A 23,675-nucleotide genomic window follows, 5' to 3' on the forward strand; every position below is an offset into this window, starting at 1 on the left:
TTCAGCTCAGAAAACATCTTTTTAGGGGGTTCGCTGTCCGAGAGTATTTTTTTCCAAGGATATCAAACATTACGGTCATTTTAAGCTAAAAACCAACAAAATCCGTCAAAACTGGCAAAGTTATAGATTTTCGAAACATTTCGATATTTCTAGAAAACTTCAAATCACTATAACTCTGTCAGATGTTACTCAATTTTTCTAAATTAACTATTTTCAGAATCAGCACGTCAAGACGCTTCGAATGAGTATAATCATGCTCTATCCAGGGTCCCACCACGAAAGTCCTACTGTATGCGCGGAAGGGTTACTGTAGTTTTCGTGGCGGGTCCCAACTTTTACCGAATGTTGGCATAATTATACTTATTCGATGCGTTTCGTCGCGTTGATTCCGAAAATACAAATTTCATGCAGTTTGGAGCAAATCTGATAAAGTTACGGTAGTTGGAAGATTTTCTTTATTTTCGAAAAATTTCGAAAATCTGTAAGTCTGGCAAATTTTTAGATTTTCAAAAAATTTTTGGCTCAAAATGTGCAAAATAAGCTGAACTTATGGTAAAAATAGAATCAATAAGATTCTTTATGAAATTTTCAGACTTTTACTCATTCGAAGCGTCTCGACGTGCTGGATTTGAAAATTTGGGTTAAATTTGATACTCAGAGTCAGAAATCATATTAAATATCCAAAATTTTATTTTCAAAAAAGTCCCCGGAAAAAGTCCCCCTAACTCATCCCAGATGTCCATTTTATCAAAAAGTCCATAAAATTCTTATTAATCAAAAATGCATGAAAATGTGTGGGGGCTCTTTCGAAATTCATACTTGATGATCCCAGCTCTATCTCATCTAGAAACATACCATCAAAAAAAGAATAGATGAGAATATAGTGAGCAACGGCAGAGGACCGCAACACCACGAATCAGAATGCATTAAATTCTAGGGCCGAGGGACCCTCGTCGGTAAACCAATCCTCTATTCCAGATGGCCCCCTCCTAACTCTGCGTCTCTCATTTCCCCATGCTCTCTCTCTCTGCATATGACTACTGTAGAGGCGGAGCTTAGAGAGTGGGGTAACCTGATACTGTTTGTTTAATTTTTGGGAAGAAGGCGCACATGAGGACCTTTTTGGGAGGGAAACGGGGGACAGATGGTTTGGGAATATTATAGAATTGGATTCGGGTGAATTGGAAAAGGGTGAAGAATGGGGGGGAAGGTGACTAGCTTTAAGGGATGTCATGGTGTAACTGATTGCCTGGAAAAGATAGGTGTTGTCGGGAACAAAAATAGCCATTATTCTAACAACTTTGGCCATTTTCAGTTGAAAATGTCCAAAAGGATGTCAGGGTTTCATTAATTGACTCATTAAGAAAATTTTGTATGGACTATATAGAATACAGGTAGAGCTTCATTTTCGTAGTTGACAACTTTTTTGTACGGACACTCCCTAGAGAGTTACGTGTCGATCAAATCGAACGAATTCAGTGCAAAATAGTACGATTTTCACGGAGTGTCCGTTGAAGACAGTTGTCAACTACAAAAATAGAACACTACTTTTAATTTGTATGGTTTGTACCAGAGTTGCGCGGAAGTGATTTTTTCTAAAACGGAAGTCGGAAGTAGGAATTAACTAGCCATTAATTCACGACCTTCATAAACCAGCCTAACAACTCTATGGCGTCTGTTAGATTCACAAATATCTAACCAAAATGGCTATAACAAATGGTTTTGACAATGAATTCAATACGTGTTACGTGACCTTCCCGAGGAAATGCTCAACAACTCTCGTCGACTACTTGCGTGCCCTGACCTCTGATTGTGCCGACCCCAAGATAACGATCGCCCTCGATTCGCTGCATATAAGGAAACGGAATCAACGGGAAACTTCACTCTACTCTTGTTCAACACTCTTTCGCTCTACGGGACATTCAACTGCTGGAAGCTCCATCAATCGACGCCTCAACCGCGTCTCCGACAACTACTCCACCTATGCTCCGGCTCCCGAAGAACTCGAGACACCTAAAGTATCCTCCTGACCCTTTAACACTATTGAATAAATCTGTCACACCTTTCCTCTATTGTTATTCTCGCATTCTAAGTCTGACGGGGTTCACCTTCCCTCTAACGTCAGCACAACAGTTGTCAACTACAAAAATAGAACACTACTTTTAATTTGTATGGTTTGTACCAGAGTTGCGCGGAAGTGATTTTTTCTAAAACGGAAGTCGGAAGTAAAATTTTGAAAACGGAAGTCGGAAGACGGAAGTAAAATTTTGAAAACGGAAGTCGGAAGTAAAATTTTGAAAACGGAAGTCGGAAGACGGAAGTAAAATTTTGAAAACGGAAGTCGGAAGTAAAATTTTGAAAACGGAAGTCGGAAGACGGAAGTAAAATTTTGAAAACGGAAGTCGGAAGTAAAATTTTGAAAACGGAAGTCGGAAGACGGAAGTAAAATTTTGAAAACGGAAGTCGGAAGACGGAAGTAAAATTTTGAAAACAGAAGTCGGAAGACGGAAGTAAAATTTTGAAAACAGAAGTCGGAAGACGGAAGTAAAATTTTGAAAACAGAAGTCGGGAGTGAAATTTTGAAAACGGAAGTCGGAAGACGGAAGTCGGAAGTCGGAAATTGGAAGTCGGAAGTCGGAAGTAGATGTTTTCGCAAAGATTCAAAAACTCCAAGAGAAAAATCATAAAATTCGCGGAAATCAGTGAGAAATTAGTTTTTGGCTGAAGAAAAACCTATTTTCAGTCATTTGAGACCATTTTTCCTTGTATTTCTGCAAAATATACTTTTCGGAAATTCCACAGTTATGGAATGGTGGAAGTCGGAAGTAAAATTCCTTATCCGGAAGTCGGAAGTCGGAAGTTGGAAGTGAAAAAAACCCGGAAGTCGGAAGTCGGAATTCTCAACAACACTGCTAGGGAGCGCTCGTACCAAAGCAAAAAAATTGCACATATTCAAAATGTTGAGATTTTTTAGGCTCAAATGGTAGTAACATACTTGCAAAAACGGGCCGGCGCATAACTCGCGTCAAAATGAATATCTTGAACTGAAAAATATACCAAAATGTAGATCTCAACGAGTTCTATGTCCATGATATAATACGGGTCGGATGGCTATTCGTTAATATGTCGCGGGCCGGGCTAGAATGACTTTTTTGGCCTTTTTCGCGTTTTTTGGCACTTTTTCCCGGTCCGCGACATATTAACGAATACCGGCCCGTAGTAGGACACGGACATTGAACTTGTTGAGATCTACATTTTGGTATATTTTTCAGCTCATAATATTGAGTTTAACACAAGTTACGCGCCAGCCCGTGTCGGCCCGGTTTGCAAGTATGGGTAGTTATACCTTCAATACAACTAATTAGCTTTGTCTTCAGATCCATACATTCCGTTATTACTTCCACACCGCTCTGCTATATTGATATTCTTGTATGATCTCCCAATGAGAAATTCTCAAATTATTATCCCAAAACAGAATTGGCGAACGTCAAATGAGGATCACAGAGGAAGATTATCCTTCAAAATAAATCTAGCTTTCCTTGCAGATGTGAGCCTCGACTAAAGTGAAGATTATCCGGATTCGGTTTGCCGAGAGTACTTACTGTCTACCAGTTTTTTTGTTGGATTTTTTCAAACTTGAGCAAACATAAAGAACTTTTAAAAAAGAACACAAAAATGTTAGGTAATTACGTATGTATATGGAACCACGGAGAATGTTGAGATGAGGGTTTCAAAAAACTTGGAATTCTAGATTTTTTCAGTTTTCCAAACATTTAAATGAATTGATTACACTAATGTCATTAAATAAAACAATTATAGCCTTCTGGAATTCCATTTGTTTCGTTTCTCCATTTTTCCTTCTCACAATAAACCTGGTTGCTTCATAATTCCAATTTCGTAGGATATTGTGACCTGAAGATTTATTTTTGTAGTTGACAATTTTTCCTGAGACAAGATTCCTGTAGCTTTCACTGCTTGGGTTATGATTTGCTAGGGAGCAGGGTTTTCGCGGAAGTGATTTTTTCTAAAACGGAAGTCGGAAGTAAAATTTTCAAAACGGAAGTCGGAAGTAGATTTTTTCGCAAATATTCAAAAACTCCTAGAAAAAGTTCATAAAATTCGCGAAAATGAGTGGAAAATTAGTTTTTGACTGAAGAAAAGCCTATTTTCTGTCCATTTAGACCATTTTTCCTTGTATTTCTGCAAAATATACTTTTCGGAAATTCCACTATTATGGAATGGAGGAAGTCGGAAGTAAAATTCCTTATCCGGAAGTCGGAAGTCGGAAGTCGGAACGATAAAAATGCCCGGAAGTCGGATGTTGGAATTCCATGAAACTCTGGTACCGACGCGTAACTTGCCTAAAACGCAATATTATGCCCTAAAAATGGGTTAATGTGTCGCGGGCCGGCTTTTTGAAGTCATTTATGTGATTTTCGGCCATTTTTGGCCATTTTTCTCGGCCCGTGGTACATTAACAAATAAACATCGGTTCCGTTGTAGGTCATGTTTATAGAACTCGTCGTGATCTACATTTTGGTATATTCTTCAGCTCACAATATTGAGTTTTAAGCAAGTTGTAAGTCATTTTTGGTGAAAAAATGCCGTTTTTTGTCAGATTTTCGTCATTTTCATCGATTTTAAATGTAAAAACCTTTTTTTTTAATTTTATTTTTGCACTTTTCTGTTCGCACGTGCTACTTTGGATGAAAAAGTCTGTTTTTTCTGTTTTTTAAAAAAGAAAAATACAGTTTTCAGGCGGTTATCAGTTTGAAAATGTCTGTTTTTACTCATTTGTTGTGAGTTTCCGTCTTTTTAAGTTTTACACCCCAATTTTTGACTGCAAATCATCAAAATATGGGCCGGATGCACGCTTGTTAAGGTACCGAAAAATGACAAAAATTGCATTTTGTCTGTGTGTCCGGATGTCTCTTCCCTTTCTAAATTAAACTTCAAAGAACACATGCCAAATCGAAAAGAAGAAAAAAAGGGAGCAACAAAATAGGCGTGGCCTATTTTGTTGCTCCCTGGAAGAGACAAACTGGAGAGACGCAGAGAGTGAGAGTGTCACGCCTTCTTCTTTTGGGACATGGGCTCTAAACAGAGCACACCACTCGTCACCACTCCCCGCCGACTCCGGGACTCTGAGAGAGTAGTCTTCTTCTTTTTAGCAACAACTTAGCAAGTACTTGAAACATGGTGAGTGATTTCTTTTTTCTTAGAATTTGAATTTAAAATGTTAAGATTGTGAAAAATGTGTTCAGAATGTTAAGAGCTTTCAGAAAAGTATAATCAAGCCTATATTTGGAAAAAAACGATTTTCGGACACTTAGGTGTGAAACAAAAAACAACCTTTAAACTGGGAGTACTGTAGTTAGTTCTACGCGATTTTTTCCAGAATTTTGATTGTTTTTTGGAAATCTTTAAGTTTCTACAAGTATTTTAAGCTAAAAAACAACCCGGTGCATCGAAAGTTTTGAGTTTTTGTGGAAAAACCAAAGCGATTTTATATTTATGATAACAATAACAATATTTTGCATGATTTTCATAAAAATTCAGATTCGGCCGGCCATTTTGAGCACAAAAACTCAAAAATTGGATGAAAATTTCATTAGTTATGGAATTTCGAAAATTTTCGAAATTTTCAAAAATCTGAAAATTTTGAATTTTAGTCATTTTTCGTTCAGATTTTTCAGTGTTAAACACAAAATTTTAAAATATCTAGAATCAGCAGGTTGAGAGCTTTCAGAAAAGTATAATCATGCCCTCATTCGCTGAAAGTTGGGTCTCACCACGAAAACTACAGTACCCCCTCTCCCTCCCGTCACTAAACCTACTGTAACTTTATCCAATCTGAGCCAAATCATATAAAAACACAACTGTTGAATTCAGCACGGCGAGTATAATCATGCCCACATTCTGTAAAAGTTAGGTACCACCACGAAATTCCTACTGTATTCGCATTTAAATTAGGAAGGCCTACTGTAGTTTTCGTGGTGGGACCCAACATTCACCGAATGTGGGCATGGTTATACTTTTCTGAAAGCTGTTAACCTGCTAATTCTAATTATGCAACAATTTTGGGTTTAGTACTAAATCTGAACAAAAAATAACAAAAATGAAAAATTTTGAGATTTTCAAAAATTTTGAAATTTTCGAAATTCTCTAACTTTTTGATTTTGCAACGAATTTTTGAGTTTTTCGGCTTAAAATGACCGCCAGAATCTGAATTTTATGAACAAATACTTTAAGTTCATCAATCAAGGAGTTGAGACGGATTTTTAGAACTTTAATGTTCAAATTACCATAACTTTACCTAGATTTGCCCATTTTTATTTTCATGGCTCACTTCCTTCAAAATTTTCAAAGAATCAAATCTCGCCTCAACACCTTTTGACCCCCAACGTCTTCCCTTCCCATTTTTCGACTCATTGAGCACACCTGGTACCCCAGGGGGACAACCGGACATCCGGTTGTCTCTACATACGCGCGGACGGACACGAAAATGTTGCCAATTCAACTGAAAACTGCTCTTGGAGCCCTATTTTAAAAGAAGAGGGGACTCAGAGGAGCCCAAAATGGATCCAATTTGGGCGAAGAGAAAAGTGTCCCCTCTTTTTGAGTCTTCGAGAATTTCGAAGCGAAATTGAAAAAGAGAAAAATGTTAGAGAGAAGAGGAATAGTGGGAGAAGATGGGCTATTGCGAAATCCCAGCCCTTTGGCCCCTCTAAAACTACAGTAACCTTGTCTAGCCGTTTAAAATCTTATATTTTTGAATTCTACTCGTCGAGAGCTTTCAGAAAAGTATAATCATGATGATATTCTGAAATTTTTGATTTTTTTGATTTTTGAGAGTTTGAGACCGCAAAAAATACTGTAAGGTATGTACACTGTAGGAGAGTTTCATTTTTCACAAATAGATAAACTAATTTTGCACAATTTGAGCCATAAACCAGTTTTCTATCTCAAAAACTCACAAAGTTACAGATTTTCGAAATTTTTCGAAAATATTTAAAATAAAGAATATCTTTAAACTACCGTAACTTTGTCAGGTTTGCTCCAAACTGCCTAAAATTTATATTTTTGAATTCAGCTCGCCGAGATGCTTCAGAAAAGTATAATCATGACTAGGTTTGACGCAAGTTGGGTCCCACCACGAAAATCCGAAATTTGGGTTACTGTAGTTTTCGTGGTGAGACCCAACTTTCACCGATTGTGGGCATGATTATACTTTGCTGAACCGTCTTGTCACGCTGAATTTAACAGTTGTGTTTTTATATGATTTGGCTCAGATTGGACAAAGTTACAGTAGGTTTTGTGATAAGAGTGGGAAGGGGTACTGTAGTTTTCGTGGTGGGACCCAATTTCTACCGATTGTGGGCATGATTATACTTTGCTGAACCGTCTTGTTACGCTGAATTTAACAGTTGTGTTTTTATATGATTTGGCTCAGATTGGACAAAGTTACAGTAGGTTTTGTGATAAGAGTGGGAAGGGGTACTGTAGTTTTCGTGGTGGGACCCAATTTCTACCGATTGTGGGCATGATTATACTTTTCTGAAAGCTCTCAACGCGTCGAATCTAAGAATACAACAATTTTTTAGTTTAGAGAATATTTGAGAAAGTTAGAGCATTTTCAATTTTTCGAAAATTTTCGAAAATCTGTAACTTTTCGATTTTTCAACGTTTTCAAGCGGTTTTGACTCAAAAAAAGCGGATTTTTTAGAACTAATTGTAAAAAATTAATTCGTCAAGATTACTAATTAATTTCCAGAGAGAAGTAATCTCGATCCACATCGGACAAGCCGGAGTCCAGATCGGTAACGCGTGTTGGGAGTTGTACTGTCTGGAGCATGGAATTCAACCCGACGGTCAAATGCCGTCCGACAAGTCGTTGGGCGGTTCCGACGACTCATTCTCCACCTTTTTCTCGGAAACTGGAAGTGGACGACACGTGCCGAGAGCTATTATGGTCGACTTGGAGCCGACGGTTATTGGTGGGTAAATTAAAAAGATCGCGTCTGGAAAGGAAAATGAGCTACATTTTTGAATTCAGCCGGTTGAGACGGTTCAGAAAAGTATAATCATGCCTATATTCTTTAAATTTTGAAAATTTGAAAAAAGCGCTCATTTTTCTAAAATTCCGAAATTTTCAGGCTACAGGCTACCTAGTCAATTTTGTGTTAAAATCCATAAAACTTATATTTTTGGATTCAGCGTGTTTTCAGCTTCCAGAAAAGTGTAATCATGACTATATTCTGACAATTTTGATTTTTGGGGTCAGAGACGCAGAGTGTCTGGTTTCTCTGCCCGCTAGCCTCTCTCTAAAACTACCATAACTCAATCACATTTTATCCAATTTGCTTGAAAATTAAATTTTAGGGTTCAGCGCAAGAAGACGCTTCGAATAAGTATAATCAAGCCCACCTTCGGTGAAATTTGGGTCCCACCACGAAAACTACAGTAACCCGAAATTCGGATTTTCTAGATGGGACCCAATTTCCTCTGGATTGGGGCATGATTATACTTTACTGAAGCGTCTTGTCACGCTGAATCTAACAGTTGTGTTTTTATATGTTTTGGCTCAGATTGGACAAAGTTACAGTAGGTTTTGTGATAAGAGTGGGAGGGGGTACTGTAGTTTTCGTGTTGGGACCAAATCTGCTCAGAATAGAGGCATCTTTATACTTTTCTGAAAGCTCTCAATCTGCTGATTCTAGCTATTTTAAAATTTTGAGTTTAACACTGAAAAATCTGAACGAAAAATGACTAAAATTCAAAATTTTTAGATTTTTGAAAATTTCGAAAAGTTTCGAAATTCCATAACTAAGTGAATTTTCATCCAATTTTTAGCGTTTTGTGCTCAAAATGACCGTCAGAGATTGAATTTTATAAAAAATATTTTAAACTGGATATCTGCACATCCAATTTCATAAAACCCTCAAAAACCCGTTCCCCATAAAAAAGAGCACCAATTCCATTCCATATCCGTCGCTTTCAAAAGATGCTCCATTTCTTTTTGCACCAACACAGAGCTCATTTCAATTCCTCTCTCTGGTCATTGTGTGTCTGTGTGATGCAATTAGATGCCCCCCTCCCCCCCCCCCTCTCCGCTACACATCTGCCGACATACAAATATACATGTGAAAAGAGAGGGGATACCCCGGGAAAACATTATTAGTGTCGAATAGAATACATAAAGGAAATGCACTTTTAGAAGTGGAAAAAAATGTTCCAAAAATTTTTTTTTGAAAATTTTTTTTGTCTGAAAGTGGTTTCGGTAGCGGCATATCTGAAAATCCTGACACAATGTGGTTCAAACTATTTTTTCTCAACAACTTCAGGTTATTCCCAATATTTTAAGCCCAAAACCATCTCTCTACCACAAAACTGGGCGGAGCTACAGATTTTCGAAACTTTTCGAAAATCTATTTTAAGCTGATATGGTTGTAACCAAGATAGTTTTTGCAGAAACTGCTCCATTTTAAGATTTTTAAGTTTAGCATGTCAAGAGCTTTCAAATAAGTATAATCATGACTACTTTTGATGCAAGTTGGGTCCCACCACGAAAATCCGAATTTTGGGTTACTGTAGTTTTCGTGGTGGGACCCAATTTTCACCGAAAACCTAGGCATGATTATAGTTTTCTGAAGCGTCTCGTCGCGCTGACTTCAAAAATATAAGTTTTATGCAGTTTGACGCAAATCTGATAAAGTTACAGTAGTTTAAAGATTTTCTTTATTTTCGAAACTTTTCGAAAATCTGTAACTTTGTCCATTTTTGAGATATCAAATCGGTTTTAGCTGAAAATGTCAGAAATTAAATGGTTATTCTAGTAAAAATAAATTCATATAGATCCCCATAGTGCACCACTAATTATAGAGCTCCACAACTGACTTTGAGCTCCAAAAAAAATTGAAAAATTTTTTTTTTGTTTCTGTGTTTTTTTTTCATCTCAAAGTTTGTTTTCTTCTTCCAAAATACTGAACAACTTGTAACTCTTCTCAACAACAAAAAATGAATGTATCCCATGAGGGGGGTCTTAGGGAACCTCATTCTCCTCATCCTTCATTTTCACCACTCCCCTCAAAAAAAATTCCAACATCTTTTCACATCTTCTTCCCCTTCTTCTTCTTCTTCTTCCTCTACTATTCATATAAAAAGTGGAGAGAAAAGAAGAGGAAAAAGAAGATGAAACGCATCGGATATTCATCGAAAACCGAAACCCAAAAGAAGCAGACGAAACACATAAAATTCATTGGGGAGGAGGGGAAAAAGATGAGAAGGAAGAAATGGGAAATGTGGATGGGAAGATGGGGACCAAAATGCGAAAAAAAAGTGCAAAAAATTGATTAAGATCGGTGGAAATTGGTTAAAATTGGTTAAAATCGGTGGAAATTGGTTAAAATTGGTTAAAATCGGTTAAAATCGGCTAAGATCGCATCTAAACTGTGTTACCTCGGAAAATCCACTACACCTCAAAAGTGGGCGGAGCTACCTGAAAATTTTTTTATACAAAAATGTAGCTCTTGAAATTTCCTACATTTTACCAATTGTCACTTTTTTTATATCTCTTCACCCCATCGAGTTACAGCCCTTCAAAGATAGGAGGTAGAGAGTAGGAGAGTGCAGAGAAGCGAGACACTCTAACTGTCTGCGTCTCTCCTCAAATGTTTGAAGCGCTGTAATTCGGTGGGGTGAGGAGATATCAAAAAGTTATGAACTGATGAAATGTAGGAAATTTTAAGGGCTACATTTTTTCGGGTAAAAAATTTTAGTGGCTCCGCCCTTTTTTGAGATAGGGGCGGTTGGAAATCAATTCGTGTTTTTTACTCAAAATTATCGTTTTTATTTGTTTTAATCATAAACTTTGACAGTTTCTTACAAAAATGCACAAGAATTGAAAATTCTAAAAGCAGATGAAATCAGTCAACACCTATCAAAACCCTTATTTTCGAGGTTATTTTGCTCACACCAACTTCTAAGCGCTGTATTTCAATAATGGGCGGAGCTAGCCAAAAATTTTCAACTAGAAAAATGTAGCCCTTACAATTTCCTACATTTTCTCAGTTGTCAACTTTTTGATATCTCTTTACCCTGCCGAGATACAGCCCTTCAAACATTATGAGGAGAGACGCAGTCAGTTAGAGCGTCTCGTTTCTCTGCACCCTCCTACTCTATACCTCCTATTTTTAAAGGGTCGTAACTCGGTGGGGTGAAGAGATATCGAAAAATTGAAAATTGGTAAAATGTAGGAAATTTTAAGGACTACATTTTTGTAGTTAACAATTTTCAGGTAGCTCCGCCCACTTTTGTGATATAGCGGATTTTCTGAAGTAACATAGTTTACAGCGATCTTAGCCGATCTCAATCGATCTTTTGACCGATTTAAGCCGATCTTAACCGATCTTAACCAATTTTCGTTAATCTCAACCAATTTCAACCAATCCATAACCCTTTTCCATAATTTCCAGATGAGATCCGCACCGGCACCTACCGTTCGCTCTTCCATCCGGAACAACTCATCACCGGAAAAGAGGATGCGGCGAATAACTACGCCCGTGGTCACTACACCATCGGAAAAGAAATTATCGATTTGACTTTGGACCGTATCCGTCGTCTCGCCGATAACTGTACCGGACTCCAAGGATTCTTGGTATTCCATTCGTTTGGCGGTGGAACTGGATCCGGATTCACTTCTCTTCTTATGGAGAGACTCTCCGTTGACTATGGAAAGAAGGCGAAACTCGAATTTTCGATTTATCCGGCGCCTCAAGTCTCCACTGCTGTCGTCGAGCCGTACAACTCGATTCTGACGACTCATACCACTTTGGAGCACTCCGATTGCTCGTTTATGGTGGATAATGAGGTGATTTTTTATTTTTAGAGATAGATCTGGAATTTCTCGTAATTTTGAGCTAAAAATCAACTAAAAATACTGGAAAATGAAAAAGGTGTGGAATTTCGAAAATTTTCCATAAACTGAATTTGCCGTAACTCACTTAATTTTTAGTTAAATTTCCAAATAAAGTGAATTTCCGAATTCAGCGCTTCAAGACGCTTCGAATGAGTATAATCATGCCCACATTTTATGAAAGTTGGGTCCCACCACGAAAGCTACAGTACCCCTCTTCCAGTTTAAAGGCACAGGCATACTGTAGTTTTCGTAGTGAGACCCAACTTGGAGCAAACCAGGGCATGATTATACTTTTCTGAGAGCTAAGAACACGGTAAATCTAAAAATAATGATTTTAAAAAATTTTCAGAGGAATAGGAAAAAGTTGTGACGGATTTTCAGAAAATTTAGAAGTCAAAGGGTTACTGTAGTTTATGTAACATTATTTCGCTGTTTTTGTACCAGAATTATTTTTCGCAAGAAATTCAATCGCTTGTTTTGAGCTATAAATCACCCGAATCCATCAAAAATTGACAAAGTTACAGATTTTCGAAAAATTTCTAAAATGTTCCAAAGTTTCAAATCGTTATAACTTTCTCCATTCTTACCCGATCTTTCCGATTTTAGTAATTTTAGAATTAGCATGTCAAGACGCTTCGAATGAGTATAGTCATGCCCTATCTAGAGTCTCACCACTGTATGCGCCTTGAAATTGGGAAGGGGTACTGTAGTTTTCGTGGTGGGACCCAGCTGTAACCGAATGTGGACATGATTATACTCATTCAAAGCGTCTTGACGCGCTGATTCTGAAAAATTAAGTTTTATTTAGTTACTTTGAAAACTGACTGAGTTATGGCAATTTAAATTTTTTGATTTTTTGAAAAAAATTAAAATTTTGAAAAGTTTCGAAAATCCATAACTTTCTTTAATTTCAACGTACCACCAAGTTTTTAGGCTTAAAAAACGTAGAATTTCATTTTTTATTCTCTATAAATAATTACAGGCAATTTACGACATCTGTCGTCGCAACCTTGACATCGAACGTCCCTCCTACACCAACTTGAACCGTCTCATCGGTCAAATCGTCTCCTCGATCACCGCGTCTCTTCGTTTCGACGGAGCACTCAACGTCGACTTGACAGAATTCCAAACAAATCTGGTACCGTACCCCCGAATCCATTTCCCGTTGGCCACATTCTCTCCGGTCATTTCTGCCGAGAAGGCGTATCACGAACAACTTTCCGTCGCTGAAATCACCAATATGTGCTTCGAACCGCATAATCAGATGGTCAAGTGTGATCCACGACATGGAAAGTATATGGCCGTTTGTCTTTTGTTCCGTGGAGACGTTGTGCCGAAAGATGTGAATGCTGCTATTGCGACGATCAAGACGAAGAGAAGCATCCAGTTTGTGGATTGGTGTCCGACCGGATTTAAGGTACATGTCTGTTTAAAATTACAAAAATGTAGCCCTTAAAATTTCCTACATTTTTCTAGTTTTGAGTTTTTTGATATCTCTTCACCCTGCCGAGATACGCCTCTTCAAAGATAAGGAGGTAGAGAGTAGGAGGGTGCAGAGAAACGAGACACTCTAACTGTCTGCGTCTCTCTTTTAGAGGTGGAGCATTTATAGTTTTCCAAGAGTCTCCAGAACATTCTGAACATTTTGAACCTAAAAACTTTATAAAAGCTCTAAAAATTATCGAGTTGGGGTTTTCGAAAACTTTCGAAAACTTTTTTTTGTTGAAATTTTTCCAAAAATTGGTCATAACTTTCTAATTTTTTTCCAAAAAGCAATAAAACATGAATTTTTGAATTCAGCATTTCCAGAGCTTTCATATGAGTATAATCATGCCTAGGTTCTGAAAAAATCTGAACATTTCGGAGATTTGGGTCTTGTGTGGAAATTTAAAATTTTGAGGATTACTGTAGTTTTTTGAGTGGCCAGAGGGGTGATCTGATTTCTTACAGTTGGTTGAATTTATTCGTAATATTTTGAACCTAAAAGGAGCAAAAACAGATAAAAATGAACAGAGTTACTGATTTTCGAAAATTAAAAAATGTTTTTTTTTTGAAATTTTGAAAATCACTCATTACTCCCTAAAAACGCATTAATACTTAGATTTTTGAATTCATTACTTTTAGAGCTTTCATATGAATATAATCAGGTCTAGGTTTGCTCCCAATCGAGTCCCACCACGAAAACTACAGTACCCCCGGGGGTACGGTAGATTTCGCGTCAAGACCTAAATAACTCGAATCTTAGGCATGATTATACTTTTCTGAATCGACTCAACGAGCTGAATTCAATTATCATAGTTCCATCACCCAATTGTTCGAGCTTCAAAAAATTCAAAAAAGTTGGTCCCTAGATTTCAATGCAAAATTTCCTTTTTTTTTCCCCAAGGTATCAGTTATCATTCTAAAAGTAACCTACGTCACTCTTGTGTATTTTTCTACTTTCTCTTTTTATTTGTTCAAATAAATAACACATAGTCTAGCAATGTGGGGGAAGAAGATTGTTGACTTTGTGACCCCAAGATATCATTTTTTTGAAAAAAAATAGGAATAAAGAAAACAGATTAAAATATTTATTGATTACCTAAAAACAGTGGGAAAATAAAGACCAAAATAAAAAAAAAAATGCAAAAATTGATTAAGACCGGTGGAAATCGGCTAAGATCGCAATATACCATGTAACTTCAGAAAAAGCGCTCTATATGAAAAGTGGGCGGAGCTTACCAAAAATTTTCAATTAGAAAAATGTAGCCCTTGAAATTTCCTACATTTTATCAGTTTTCTTTTTTTTAATATCTCTTCACCCCGCTGAGTTACAGCCCTTCAAACATTTGTGAAGAGACGCAGACAGTTAGAGCGTCTCGCTTCTCTGCACCCTCCTACTCTCTACCTCCTTTTCTTTGAAGAGGCGTATCTCGGTAGGGTGAAGAGATATGGAAAAAGTGAAAATTGATAAAATGTAGGAAATTTCAAGGGCTACATTTTTGTAGTGAAAAGTTTCCTGGTGGCTCCGCCCACTTTTGAGAAAAATTTGAAAATGTGAAGAAAAAAAATCGAAAATTTGAAAAAAAAATTCTTTATCTCCTCATCTTTAAAGGGTTGTAACTCGGCAGGGTGAAGAAATATCAAATAGTTGTCAACTAACGAAATATTGGAAATTTTATAGGCTACATTTTTGTAATTAAAAATTTCTTGCTAGCTCCGCCCACTTTTGAGATTTAACGCGTTTTCTGAGCTCTAGCGATCTTAGCCGATTTCAACCGATCTCGACCGATCTTCAACCGATTTCAGCCGATCTTTTAACCGATTTCAACCAATTTTTTCCTATTTTTAGGTCGGAATCAACTACCAACCGCCGACAGTTGTGCCAGGTGGTGACTTGGCCAAAGTTCCCCGTGCCGTCTGCATGCTCTCCAACACCACGGCCATCGCCGAAGCGTGGGCTCGTCTCGACCACAAATTCGACCTAATGTACGCGAAGAGAGCCTTCGTCCACTGGTACGTCGGAGAAGGAATGGAAGAGGGAGAGTTCAGTGAGGCGAGAGAAGATTTGGCCGCGTTGGAGAAGGATTACGAGGAGGTCGGTGTCGACAGTTTGGAGGATAATGGAGAGGAGGGCGATGAGTATTAATTCGATGATTTCCGTGGTTTTAGACTCCAAAAAACCCTCAAAAACCCCCTGAAATACCCCTGAAAACCCTTAAAACCCTTAACGCTTTATGAAAAAAAAACTTTTTATGTGAATTCTCCCCCCTTCGCTATGCTTTTTCGCTTCTTTTTTTTCAATTTTTCAATTTTTTATGTCTACAGTATGTCTTTGTCTTTTTTGTCTTAAAACAACGATCGATAAACTTGTTTCTCTCCACAGTCAGTTTTTGAAGAAAACGTTTTATTTTTTAAAAAAGTTTTCCAGATTTCGATTTTTCTCAAAAATGGGCGGAGCTACCTGAAAACTATTAACTACGAAAATGTAGCCCTTCAAATTTCCTATATTTTACCTGTTTTCACTTTTTTGATATCTCTTCACCCCGCCGAGTTACGCCCCTTCAAAGATAAGGGGTAGAAGGTAGGAGGGTGCAGAGAAGCGAGACGCTCTAACTGTCTGCGTCTCTCCTCATAATGTTTGAAGGGATGTAACTCGGTGGGGTGAAGAGATATCAAAAACTAAAATCGCTCTAAAATCGACTAAAATCGCTACCAACCATGTTACCTCAGAAAAAACCCTCTATCTCAAAAATGGGCGGAGCTACTCAAATTTTTTTAAACTACCAAAATATAGCCCTTAAAATTTGCTACATTTCATCAGTTGACAACTTTTTGATATCTCTTCACCCCGCCGAGTTACATCCCTTCAAACATTTGTGGAGAGACGCAGACAGTTAGAGCGTCTCGTTTCTCTGCACCCTCCTACTCTCCGCCTCCTTATCTTTGAAGGGGCGTATCTCGGCGGGGTGATGAGATATCAAAAAAGTGAAAACTGATAAAATGTAGGAAATTTCAAAGGCTACATGTTTGTAGTTAATAATTTTTTTTTTTTTTTTTTTTGCCCACTTTTGAGATATATTGCTTTTTCTAAAGTTACATGGTTTATGGCAATCTTAGCCGATTTTGACCAATCATTTGATAGTTTTTTATTCAGCAACTATAAATAATAAAAATATCAGTTATCCTTTGGCGCATCCGGTTGTCTACTCGCCTCCGCTGCTTGAAATTCTGGAATTTCAGCCAAAACGCTAGCGATCCTGGAGATGGTGGGGTACGGTGTCATGTCCACGTTGTACCTGAAAAAAATCACAAAAAAACTGAAATTTTCGAAAAAAAAAGGTACTTATACTTGGCGTTATACACAATTGATGGTAGATTGATGTCGGCTACAGTAATCTGATCGCCAACACAGAATTTTCCGGAATATTTCTTCAGTAGTTCCTCGAGAGCGTCGAAACCGTAGGTGATGTGATGGTTGCACCACTGGAAATTGGATTATGTCCAATTTTTCATTATTTCTGTTTAGAACTCTCAAAAATCTTATATTTAAGATAAAATTTATCACTAAAAACCGAAAAACTAAATTTCGAAACTTTTGCGAAAATCTTGAACTCTGAAAATCACCCTAACTTTGTTAGAATTTACCAGATCTAAATGAAAATAGAATTTTTGAATTCAGCTCGGTGAGACGGTCCAGAAAAGTATAATCATGACTAGGTTTGACGCAAGTTGGGTCCCACCACGAAAATCCGAATTTTGGGTTACTGTAGTTTTCGTGGTGAGACCCAACTTGCTTCAAACCTAGGCATGACTATACTTTTATAAAAGCTGGAAACGTGATGAATTTGAAAATGTTAATTTTGAAAGATTTGAATCAAAACTGGCAAAGTTACAAAAAATCGAAATTTTTGACCGTTTTTGTCGGTTTTTGCAGCGAATTTTGGTTTTTTCTTGAATTTTTCTTCAGAAAACTCAATTCAATTATTCCTACCGTAATTCCATAATCGGGCTTTATCTTGTCCACCATCTTACAAATCGCCAGGTTCTGGAGTGGCTGGATGTTGGAGGAGATCTGGAATCAAAACAGTGGATATTTTGACAGATTTGATTTAAAAATTCGTGTTCGGTGTGTTGAGAGCTTTCAGAAAAGTATAATCATGCCCATATTCTGTGAAAATTGGGTCCCGCCACGAAAACTACAGTAACCCAAAATTTAGTTTTCGTGGTGGGACCCAACTTTCACCGAATATGGGCATGATTATACTTTTCTGAACCGTCTTGAAGAGTTGAATCCGAAAATATAAGTTTCAGATTATTTAAACGAAAACTCGTTGAGTTACGGTAGAAAATGTCAAAATGTGATTTTTTGTAATTTTTCGAAAATCTGTAACTTTGTCCGTTTTCGACGGATCTTGTTGATTTTAGGCTTACAATAACCCTAATGTTTGATATTTTCGGTAAAATTATATCGCACGGATTATGACACCGATAACCACCCATTGGGTCTCGCCACGAATTCAACCGAGTTACAGTATTCCCATGACTCACATGAAATGCAATAGCTCTGGCGTGAGCTTTCTCTCCGGCGTCTTTTGGTAGCAATGGGGGATTCGGGTAGACCTCATCCAGGTACTCAATTATAGCCATCGATTCGGTCAGGGTGAGTCCATTGATTTTCAGAATTGGCACCTTTTTCGCTGGGTTGTTGAGGAAAAAGTCTTTCTGGAATGAGGAGGTTTGCTAAGAGGGGGAGAAATCTAATTCGATGAGAATCAATTTTTCAAGAAAATTCAGAAGATTTCCGACATTTTGAGCCAAGAATCTTCTGAATATGTTTAAAACTAAAAAAGTTACGGATTTTCGAAATCTTTCGAAATTTCTGAAAAATTGAAATTGCTATAAATCTGTCAATTTTGACGCGATTCACATGAAACTAACATTTTTGAATTCAGCGTGTTAAGACGCTTCGAATGAGTATCTCCAACAATAATCATGTCTAGTTTTGGGTTCACAACAAAATTACGGTATGCGCCTTTAAACTGGGTTACTGTAGTTTTCGTGGTGGGACCCGATTGGGAGGGAATCTAGGCTTGTTTATACTTTTCTGAAAGCGCTCGACACTCTACGTCTGAAAATGCAAATATCATGTAATTTGGGTCAGAAATGACTGAAATACGGTATTACCAGTTTTTGACAATTTTTCGAAAATTTTCGAAAATCTCCAACTTTTCCATTTTTTCACTTTTCTTTCTGATTTTTATTTCAAAACGTGGCAAATCATCTAAACTACTCAATAAAAATATTTGCCACAAAATCCCTCCCCAATAACTACAGTAACCTCGAGTTTTCGTGGCGGGACCCAATTTTTATCATTTTTAAAGTTTTTTTCCAAACGTAGGCATGATTATACTTTTCGGAAAGCTCTCTTTGCGCTGATTCAGAATGTTTCAATTTTATGTAGTTTCAGTCGAAAATGACTGAATTACAGCAAATTGAAATTTCAGAATTTCGAAATTTTTCGAAAATCTGTAACTTTGCGAGTTTTTGCTCGTTTTTGTTGATTTTTAGCTTAAAACCATTGAAATTTTCTGAATTTTTTATAAAATTCATATCAAAAGGTCCTCATTTTCAGAATCGTAGACCAAGAACGCACCTGCTCCTCCTCCGACCGTATATTCACCGCATGATACTCGTAGTCGATTTTTTTGAGTGCTAGTGCTGAAAATTATCATTTTTCTGCAAATTTTTAGCTTCAATTACCTATTCTGACTCTAGACGAACAAGACGAACTCCAAGATGAGTACAGTATGGGTAGGGCCATTGTTTTTTTTCGAAAAATCGATAATTTTTTTGTTTAGATGTGAAGAAAATTATATGATGTATTATATATTTGGTCAAAGTTGTCATTGTTTACCAAAAAAATAGGAAAAAAAGATGAGAGACGCAGAAAAAAAAAGAAAATGGGAAACTGATAACAAGCATGATGACAACGTGTAGGAGGAGGGGGTAGTACAAAGTACAAAATATGAAACATGGCTAGAAAAACGGAGTCAGAAACATTAATTTTCAGTTTTTCTAAATTAGTATGTCGATTTTCAGATTCAGCGCGTTGAGAGCTTTCAGAAAAGTATAATCATGCCTGTTTTCTGAAAATTTTTTTGTTTTTCTGAAAATTTTTTTGAGTCCCGCCACGAAAACTTTGGGTTACTGTAGTGGGATCCAACCACATCCATTTTTTTGGTTAGTTCAGTTGATTTGCAACATTTTCAACTTAAAATCACTGAAAAATATCTGAAAATGGGAAAGTTACAGATTTTCGAAACATTTCGAAAAAAATTCGAAACACTAAAACTACAGTATCCCGATCGGTTGGAGACCTATTGCATTGACTTTTTGATTTTTGGATTCAGCTAGTCGAGAGCTTTCAGAAAAGTATAATCATGCCCACAACCGGTAAAACTTGGGTCCCACCACGAAAATCCGAATTTCGGGTTACTGTAGTTTTTGTGGTGGGACCCAACATGAAGCGATTCTAAGCATGATTATACTTTTCTGAAAGCTGAAAACGAGCTGAGTTTGAAAATGTGAATTTCAAAGCAGTTGGTTTGAAACTCAGCGAGATATGGTAGTTTTTCAAAAACCGAAATTTTCGAAAAGTTTCGAAAATCCATAACTTTGCTCTTTTTTGACATTTTTCAAAAGTTAAAAGTGGAAAATGTTAAAATTTAATTATACTAACTATAAAAATAGAGGAGCCTCGAAAAAACAACAACACCCTCGAAATGTTTGAAATAATTTCAAACAGATCCGTTTTTCTTCGATTTCTTCTACCAAAAAGTGGGCGGAGCTTATTCTTCCTAGAGTATCCCCCAATGATTCCCCCTTTCAAACCAATTCATCTCACTCTTTGTTCCTCCCCTTTGGAACCAAAAACCCCCCACAATTCACGTGTAATTAATTAAATAAATATTTGAAATTTAACTTTTTTTTTTCAAAATTTTAGAAAAGTTCCAATTTCAATTTTTCATTTTCCACGTGTACTACAACTCCAATAACCGTAACCTTCTGATCAAATCAAACGATAATTGATTTCCCGAAAATCGATTATTCTGAAAATAATTCAAGAAAAGAGAAGGAGTACTGTAACAAAATGAGCGGCTCGGAGGAGAATGAGGTAAACTTTAGAAAATCAATCAATAAATCAATAAATCGATAATTTCCATCAGGGTGCCAATAATTCTACAAATGAAATCATTAACACTTTCAATGAATTTTTCAAAAATGTTCCCGTCGAGAAGAGTTTCGATATGACTTATAAAGGTACAGTAACCCAATGGAGGGATTGAGATGCAAAAATTATATTTTCCATAAAACTTTAGAATTTTGCGTAATTCCGTGATTTTTGACTGAAATCTATTGGAATTTATATTTTTAGAATCAGCATAAAAAGAGCCTTCAGAAAAGTATAATCATGCCTCGGTTTGAAGAAAACTGGAAAAATGATAAAAATTGGGTCCCGCCACGAAAACTCGAGGTTACTGTAGTTATTGGAGAGGGAATTTGTGGCAAAAATTTGTATCAAGTAGTTTCAATGACTTGCTATGTTTTAAGCTTAAAATCAGTTAGAAAAACTCAAAATTGGAAAAGTTGGAGATTTTCGAAAAATCAAAGAAAATAAAAATCTGAATTTTAGACGTATTTCAGTCCGATTTCACCCAATTTTTATAGAATTTACATTTTTGAATTCAAAAGATTCTCAGCTTTCAGAAAAGTATAAACAAGCCTATTCTTGCTTCAAATTGGGTCCCACCACGAAAACTACAGTACCCCTTCCCAATTTAAAGGCGCATACAGTAGGAATTTCGTAGTGTGACCCTAGATAGTGCATGATTATACTTATTCGAAACGTCTCGACACGCTGAATTCAAAAATTTTAGTATCATTTGAGTTGCGTCGGATTTATAGCGATTTCAAAATTTCCAGAGTTTTCGATTTTCAAAAATTTTCGAAAATCTGTAACTTTTTGATTTTCTATCCAATTTCCCTGGTTTTTGGCTTAAAAAATGCAGAAAATTCTGCATTTTTTGTTAAAAGTACTTTAAAACCAGAATTTTCAGTTTATCTCCGTGAACTGGCCGATATGGATGACCATTCGACTCTCTCCGCCCGTTCTTCATCCACCAATATTCAAGAACCCAAAGTTTTGGCTTCATTTGGCACCGTGCCAAAAATGAATTCAGTGAGAGAATAAGCTCCGCCCCCTTTTCACAGAAAAATCGATAATTTCTCATCTCATTTCAGACAACGTCTTCCGCCACGTCAACGGAGGAATTCGCTCGAAAAGATCGATCGATGGTCTCATTGACTGAAATTCATCGAAAAATCAATAATCAATCGATCGATTCGAAGAAGAATCCCGATTGGTCTCTCTCGCCGACTTTCTATAATTTGAGTATTCTGAAACCGTCGACGCCTTCTGAATTGCCACCAAAACGATCGACGTCTTCATCTGCGCCGCCGTCGACGTTCACGAAGAAGGAAAAATTGGAATTTGAGAAAATAATTGAGACGAAAGTGGAAGAAAACGGAGAGAATGGTGGAATCGAACTATACGTTAATATCAATGATTGCTTTAATTAGATTATGAATAAAAAGAACTCTTGGGTTCGCAACTTTTTTGTAGATCAAATTGATTAATTTTTAGTAGCATATTCAGAATCAGCGCGTCGAGACGCTTCAGAAAAGTATAATCATGCCAAGGTTTGATGCAAATTGAGTCTCGACACGAAAACTACAGTAAGCTGGAGTGGAGTACTGTAGTTTTCGTGGTGGGACCCAATTTGCACGAAATATAGGCATGATTATACTTTTCTGAAAGCTGAAAACGAGCTGATTTGGATAGTTAAGGTTTCAGAATTTTTGGATTTCTGGATTTTGAGAAAATTTTCAAAGGATGAGAATCTTAAAGTTGCTCTCAAAAAATCTAGGAACGAACGCGTTAAAGTTGCGCCAGACAGACAGAAAATTATTCTTCTTGATTTGTATCCGACTTTTTCTGTATTTCAACTGATTTTTTTGTGAAAATTGGGTTTCGGAGTATTTTTGACAAAAAATTCAGAACTATACATTAATATCAATGATTACTTTAATTAGATGAATGAAAAGAACTCTCGGATTCGCAACTTTTTTGTAGATCAAATTGATTAATTTTTAGTAGCATATTCAGGATCAGCGCGTCGAGAGCTTTCAGAAAAGTATAATCATGCCTATATTTGCTCTCAATCGGGTCCCACCACGAAAACTACAGTAACCCAGTTTAAAGGCGCATACCATATTTTTGTCATGTGGTCCAAGCCTAGTCATGATTATACTCATTCGATGCGCCTTGACACGCTGAATTCAAAAATGTTAGTTTTTGGTGAATCCAGTCAAAATTGACGGATTTTTAGCAATTTCAATATTTCCAGAATTTTCGAAATGTTTCGAAAATCTGTAACTTTTTGATTTCTTGAGATTTTCGGCAGCTTTTTTGTTGAAAATGTGCCCGAATAGACTGAAAACCTGTCAAAAATAATTCGGACCATAATATTATCAAAATAAAAAAGTTCCGACATTTTTTCTTACGACAAAATGCAGACTCAGTACAAAATTACTACTGTGTCTGCATTCTGACGTGAAAAAAAATGTCGGAACTTTTTTATTTCGACAATAGTACAGTAATCCCATAATTATCAGACTTGCAACGGGCCGGGCCGGAATGAGAATTTCCAGGGCCCGGCCCGGTCGGCCCGGAAGTTCAGTACTGAAAAAAATTCAAATTTTTTTTTCGAAAATTTCACGATTTTTTTTGAAAAATATTTCTTAAAAACAATTTTTTGTAGGTTTCGAAGGTTTTTGAAAAATATACTTGAAGAAAAATATGAAAAATTTTCAGAAAATAAATTTTTGGACAAAAAATTGTAGTGAAAAAAGTTCAAAAATTCAAATCCGGGCCGACCGGGCCGGGCCGGGCCGGGCCGGCGGGCCGGCCCGGAATCTTGCAAGTCTGATAATTATCGCTGTGAGACCCAAAAATTTCCGATTTTTTCGAATTTATCCAAACCTATGCATGATTATACTTTTTCGAAAGCTAAAAACAAGGTGATCAAGAATAATTAGCTTAAAATTAATAAAAATTGTATTTGGAGCAAAAAAAAAGCCATTCGATTTTCCAACTTTTTGCCCTCACGCTCTTATCATAAAAATCTTTCTTTTTCCCAAAACGCACTATAATTTC

General features: G+C 36.8%; 5 protein-coding genes across 5 annotated transcripts; 3 read left to right on the forward strand and 2 right to left on the reverse strand.

The window, feature by feature from the left end:
- Positions 1 to 1,703: 1,703 nt before the first annotated feature.
- Positions 1,704 to 2,030, forward strand: GCK72_011263 (uncharacterized protein; the record flags this gene model as incomplete). The annotated part of the gene is made up of 1 exon (XM_053728325.1): positions 1,704 to 2,030. One exon carries the CDS (start codon positions 1,704 to 1,706, stop codon positions 2,028 to 2,030), a length of 327 nt encoding a protein of 108 aa, XP_053587902.1.
- A 5,093-nt stretch (positions 2,031 to 7,123) lies between these two features.
- On the forward strand, positions 7,124 to 15,545 carry GCK72_011264 (uncharacterized protein; the record flags this gene model as incomplete). The annotated part of the gene is made up of 5 exons (XM_053728326.1): positions 7,124 to 7,192; positions 7,775 to 7,997; positions 11,475 to 11,869; positions 12,900 to 13,334; positions 15,249 to 15,545. The coding sequence occupies 5 exons, from the start codon at positions 7,124 to 7,126 to the stop codon at positions 15,543 to 15,545; spliced, it is 1,419 nt and encodes a 472-aa protein (XP_053587903.1).
- GCK72_011265 (uncharacterized protein) lies at positions 12,894 to 13,340 on the reverse strand (the record flags this gene model as incomplete). Its single annotated transcript, XM_053728327.1, has 1 exon — positions 12,894 to 13,340. One exon carries the CDS (start codon positions 13,338 to 13,340, stop codon positions 12,894 to 12,896), a length of 447 nt encoding a protein of 148 aa, XP_053587904.1.
- Positions 15,546 to 16,574: 1,029 nt separating the features above from the next.
- GCK72_011266 (uncharacterized protein) lies at positions 16,575 to 19,220 on the reverse strand (the record flags this gene model as incomplete). Its single annotated transcript, XM_053728328.1, has 6 exons — positions 16,575 to 16,695; positions 16,749 to 16,882; positions 17,391 to 17,471; positions 17,948 to 18,121; positions 19,053 to 19,117; positions 19,160 to 19,220. The coding sequence occupies 6 exons, from the start codon at positions 19,218 to 19,220 to the stop codon at positions 16,575 to 16,577; spliced, it is 636 nt and encodes a 211-aa protein (XP_053587905.1).
- Positions 19,221 to 20,549: 1,329 nt separating this feature from the next.
- Positions 20,550 to 22,039, forward strand: GCK72_011267 (uncharacterized protein; the record flags this gene model as incomplete). Its single annotated transcript, XM_053728329.1, has 4 exons — positions 20,550 to 20,573; positions 20,626 to 20,719; positions 21,517 to 21,638; positions 21,701 to 22,039. 4 exons carry the CDS (start codon positions 20,550 to 20,552, stop codon positions 22,037 to 22,039), a joined length of 579 nt encoding a protein of 192 aa, XP_053587906.1.
- Between the last annotated feature and the right edge of the window lie 1,636 nt (positions 22,040 to 23,675).

This window comes from Caenorhabditis remanei, chromosome III, assembly GCF_010183535.1.
Source record: "Caenorhabditis remanei strain PX506 chromosome III, whole genome shotgun sequence".
Classification (NCBI taxonomy): Eukaryota; Metazoa; Nematoda; class Chromadorea; order Rhabditida; family Rhabditidae; genus Caenorhabditis; species Caenorhabditis remanei.